At 50.6% G+C, this 5288-nt stretch overlaps 1 protein-coding gene across 1 annotated transcript in view; it reads right to left on the bottom strand.

Annotated features, from left to right (window-relative positions):
• ATP1A3 (ATPase, Na+/K+ transporting, alpha 3 polypeptide) overlaps positions 1-5288 on the bottom strand; it is a 44751-nt gene that overhangs the window by 29470 nt on the left and 9993 nt on the right. Inside the window, 3 exon segments of the mRNA XM_011984124.1 lie at positions 352-486; positions 572-681; positions 758-956. Of these exon segments, the coding sequence (XP_011839514.1) occupies positions 352-486; positions 572-681; positions 758-956 (444 nt within the window).

Below are 5288 nucleotides of genomic sequence, written 5' to 3'. Positions count from 1 at the left end.
ACTAAAAAAAAAAAAAAAAAAAAAGATTCATACAGATGGGGTTTTGCCATCTTGCCCAGGCTGGTCTCAAACTCCTGGCCTCAAGTGATCCTCCTGCCTCAGCCTCCTAAAGTGCTGGTGTTAGAGGTGTGAGCCACCACGCTCGGCCTGCAGGAAGATCTTTACTCCTCAGCGTCTCACTCCAACAGAGATCTGGCTCCTACTCCCAGGTTCTCCCCGTTCCTCTCCCCACCAGGTGGGTATTATCATTCCCATTTTACAGATAGGAAAATCAAGGTTCTGTGACACCCCTTTACGGGCATCATAGGGAGCCTGAGGTCCAGGCTGGCTCTCCCGGAAAGCCCAGAGTACCTGGTATTTGTTGGTGGAATTGAAGGGAATCTCAGCCACTTTCTTGTTGCGTTCACGCATCAGCTTCACGGAGCCAGAGGACAGCTCGATGCACTTGAGCAGGGCAGACTCAGAGGCATCCCCGGCCACATCCCTCTGCAGGGAGAGAGAGCCGTCAGAGCAGGGGCAGCGGAGGGCAGGACACAGGCGGGGCCGAGGTGAGGCCAGCAGCTGAGCCCACCTTGAGCACAGGGATGTTGTCCTGACCACCCTTGAAGACAGCACGATTGCAGAGCCCGGCGATGTGAGACAGGGCCACCCAGGTGTGTGAGCTCTTGTCGAATGAGGTTCCTGGGGGAGGCACGTGTGAGGGCCAGGGGCTCCTGGAGCCAGGCGCCCATGGTCCTCACCCGGGGCCTGCGCTCACCTGACTGGTCCTCAGTGGTGTCAGCCTCGTGGATCTGGTTGTCAAACCACATGTGGGCGACCGTCATGCGGTTCTGAGTGAGGGTCCCTGTCTTGTCCGAGCAGATGGTGGACGTGGAGCCCAGGGTTTCTACAGCCTCCAAGTTCTTCACCAGGCAGTTCTTCCGGGCCATGCGCTTGGCAGTCAGCGTCAGACACACCTGGAGGACGAGCAAGGGCAGGCAAGTTACAGGGACAAGCCCGGCAGGCAGGGTTGGATGAATGACACCAGGGCCATAGCCCAGCAGCCCGGCCCCCGGAGAATCCTGAAGGCCTGGAAAAGAACGAGGCAGCAACGCCACCCTCAAGTTCAGACCAACAGAAACAGGGCAGAGATACCCAAAGACAGGGACAAGAATGCTCATAGCAGCCACATGCATAATAGTGCAAAATGGCCAGGCGCAGTGGCTCACGCCTGTAATCCCAGCACTTTGGGAGGCCGAGGTGCAAGGATTGTGTGAGCCCAGGAGTTTAAGACTAGCCTGGGCAACACAGTGAGTCCTCAACTCTAGAGATTTTTTTGTTTTTTCAGTTAGCCAGGCATGGCGGCACGCACCAGTAGTCTTAGCTACTTGGGAAGCTGAGGCAGGAGGATCACTTGAGCCCAGGAGTTCAAGGCTGCAGTAAGCTACGATGGCATCACTGCACTCCAGCCTTGGCGACAGAGTGAGACTCTGTCTTAAAATATTGTCCAGGCCAGACGGGGTGGCTCAGCCCTGTAATCCCAGCACTTTGGGAGACCGAGGTAGGCACATCACTTTAGATCAGGAGTTTGAGACCAGCCTGGCTAACATAGTGAAACCCCGTCCCTACTAAAAATACAAAAGTTAGCCGGGCATGGTGGTGAACACCTGTAATCCCAGCTACTTGGGAAGCTGAGGCACAAGAATCCCTTGAATCCAGGAGGCGGAGGTTGCAGTGATCCGAGATAGTGACGCTACACACCAGCCTGGGCAATAGAGTGAGACTCTGACTCAAAAAAAAAAAAAAAAAATATTGGCCAGGCACAGTGGCTCACGCTTGTAATCCCAGCACTCTGGGAGGCTGAGGCGGGTGGATCATGAGGTCAGGAGATCGAGACCATCCTGGCTAACAAGGTGAAACCCCGTCTCTACTAAAAAATACAAAAAATTAACCAGGCGTGGTGGTGGGTGCCTGTAGTCCCAGCTACTCGGGAGGCTGAGGCAGGAGAATGGCGTGAACCCGGGAAGTGAAGCTTGCAGTGAGCCGAGATCGTGCCACTGCACTCCAGCCTAGGTGACAGAGCAAAAAAAAAAAAAAAAAAAAGAAAAGAAAAATTGTCCAAAACTGCAAACAACTCAGATGTCCACTAACAGCAGAAAAGATAAATTGTGGATAATGGAATGCTATACATTGATAAAAACAAATACATTACTGCTGCCTGCACCCGCATGGGTGAAGGTCAAAAACATGTTCAGCCAAAAAGAGCCAGAAATGAGTTCATACTGAATTATTCCATTAATACAAAGTTTCAACACGGGCAAAGTTAATCTATGCTGTTAGCAGCCAGATTAGCGGTTACCCTTGGCTTGGGGGTGTAGTGGCTAAATAAAGTCTTGAGGGGGCTTCAGGGAGATGCAATCTCGATGCAGCTGACGTGATTGTGTTCAGTTTGCCCCAAATCATCAGACTATATGTTCACAATATGCTTAATCCTTTGCATATAAAAATCTCTTTGACATAAGGTAGCATTTAACATAGCTAATACGGAAAACGGTAAACTTGTTTTTTTTGTTGTTTCGTTTTGTTTTTTTGTTTTTGTTTTTGGACATAGTCTCGCTCTGTCGGCCAGGCTGGAGTGCAGTGGCTCAGTCTCAGTTCACTGCAAACTCCGCCTCCCAGGTTCAAACGATTCTCGTGCCTCAGCCTCCTCAGTAGCTGGGATCACAGGCACCCACCACCACGCCTGGCTAATTTTTGTATCTTTAGTAGAGATGGGGTTTTGTCATGTTGGCCAGGCTGGTCTTGAACTCCTGATCTCAAGTGATCCACCCACCTCGGATTCCCAAAGTGCTGGGATTACAGGCGTGAGCCACCCTGTTCAGCCTTGATATGTAAAACTTTGCATAAAACATTAAGTCAAACAATGAAAGAGGAAAATGGTATTTCCAGGATAGTCCCTGGCATGCACCTTGAAGACAGCATTTAGTCAATATGCTCACAGCTGTCAGGGGGACCTCACAGAGAACGGACTTCTGGGGTGAAGCAGGCAGCAAAGAAGCCAGAGGAAAACTTTTAAATTATTATTAGTATTAGTATTAGTATTTTTTTCTTGAGATGGATTCTCCCTGTGATAAACAGGCTGGAGCGCAGTAGTGCAATCATGGCTCACTACAGCCTCAACCTCCTGGGTCAGCCTCCCGAGTAGCTGGGACTACAGGCATGTATCAACACGCCTGGCTAATTTTTAAATTTTATTTTATTTATTTATTTTTTTGGGGGGATAGAGTCTGGCTCTTGTCATCCGGGCTGGAGTACAGTGGCGTGATCTTGGCTCACTGCAACCTCTGACTCCTGGATTCAAGCTATTCTCCTGCCTTAGTCTCCTGAGTAGCTGGGATTACAGGCACCTGCCACCAAGCCCGGCTAATTTTTTTTCTTTTTTTTCTTTTTTTAAGACGGAGCCTCGCTCTGTCACCCAGGCTGGAGTGCAGTGGCACGATCTCGGCCCACTGCAAGCTCCACCTCCTGGATTCACGCCATTCTCCTAACTCAGCCTCCCAAGTAGCTGGGACTACAGGTGCCTGCCACCACGCCCGGCTAATTTTTTTGTATTTTTAGTAGAGACGGAGTTTCACTGTGTTAGCCAGGATGGTCTTGATCTCCTGATCTTGTGATCTGCCCGCCTCAGCCTCCCAAAGTGCCAGGACTACAAGTGTGAGCCACCGGGGTTGGCCACGCCCAGCTAATTTTTGTATTTTTAGTAAAGATGGGGTTTTGCCATGTTGGCCAGGCTGGTCTCGAACTCCTGACCTCAGGTGATCCTCCCGCCTCAGCCTCCCAAAGTGCTGGGACTACAGGCGTGAGCCACCGCACCAGCCTTTACATTTTTTTGTAGAGATGGGGTCTCACTCTGTTGTCCCGGCTGGTCTCAAACTCCTGACCTCAAGCAGTCCTCCTGCCTGGGCCTCCCAAACTGTTGGGATTACAGGAGTGAGCCATTGCACCAGGCTTATTATTTTATTTATTTTATTTATTTATTTATTTTTTGAGATGGCATCTTGCTCTGTCACCCAGGCTGGAGAGAAATGGCATGATCTCGGCTCACTGCAACCTCTGCCTCCCGGGTTCAAGTGATTCTCCTGCCTCAGCCTCCCAAGCAGCTGGGACTACAGGTGCCTAGCACCATGCCCAGCTAATTTTTATATTTTTAATAGACACAGGGTTTCACCATGTTGGCCAGGATGGTCTTGATCTCTTGACCTCGTGATCCGCCTGCCTTGGCCTCCCAAAGTGCTGGGATTACAGGCGTGAGCCACCGTGCCCAGCCTATTTTATGTATTTTATATTTATTTATTTATTTTTGAGATGGAGTTTCACTCTTGTTGCATAGGCTGGAGTGCAATGGCGCGATCTCGGCTCACTGCAACCTCTGCCTCCTGGGATCAAGTGATTCTCCTGCCTCAGCCTCCCAAGTAGCTGGGATTACAGGCATGCACCACCACGCCCAGCTAATTTTGTATTTTCAGTAGAGACAGGGTTTCACCATGTTGGCCAGGCTGGTCTTGAACTCCTGACCTTAGGTGATCTGCCTGCCTCGGCCTCCCAAAGTGCTGGGATTACAGAGTGAGCCACTGTGCCCAGCCTCATTATTTTATTTTATTTATTTATTTATTCATTTTTATTTATTTATTTTTTGGAGACGGAGTTTCGCTCTGTGGCCCAGGCTGGAGTGCAGTGGCATGATCTCGGCTCACTGCGAGCTCTGCCTCCCGGGTTCACGCCATTCTCCTGCCTCAGCCTCCCGATAGCTGGAACTACAGGCGCCTGCCACCACGCCCAGCTAATTTTTTGTATTTTTTGTAGAGATAGGGTTTCACCGTGTTAGCCAGGATGGTCTCGATCTCCTGACCTCGCGATCCACCCGCCTCAGCCTCCCAGAGTGCTGGGATTACAGGCGTGAGCCACCGCACCCGGCCCTATTTTATTTTTTAACTTGATGTACTCTTCGAACTTTTCATCATAAGCGTGCACTTCTTAATTTTGTAAGTAAACTTAACAAGCGATAGGATTGTTGGCTCTTTACGGCTTGCCAGTGTTTTTCCAGATTTTTGTTTGTTTCTTTGTTTGCTTTGTTAATGAGGCCCTCTGAGTCAGGCCCAGGTTGTCTTTCACAAGAACACTGTGATCCAGGTCCCCAGCCCCTTCTTTCCCAGCCCCACCTCCCCTAGACACATGGGTCCAGGCCTCCAGCCCCTCCTCCCTCAGACTCAGAGGCCCAGGCCCCCAGCCCCTTCTTTCCCAGCCCCAGG

Source organism: Mandrillus leucophaeus, unplaced genomic scaffold, assembly GCF_000951045.1.
Source record: "Mandrillus leucophaeus isolate KB7577 unplaced genomic scaffold, Mleu.le_1.0 Scaffold106, whole genome shotgun sequence".
In the NCBI taxonomy this organism is placed as follows: Eukaryota; Metazoa; Chordata; class Mammalia; order Primates; family Cercopithecidae; genus Mandrillus; species Mandrillus leucophaeus.
The sequence above is the reverse complement of the archived record's forward strand: the minus strand, read 5'-3'. Positions and strand labels throughout refer to the sequence as shown.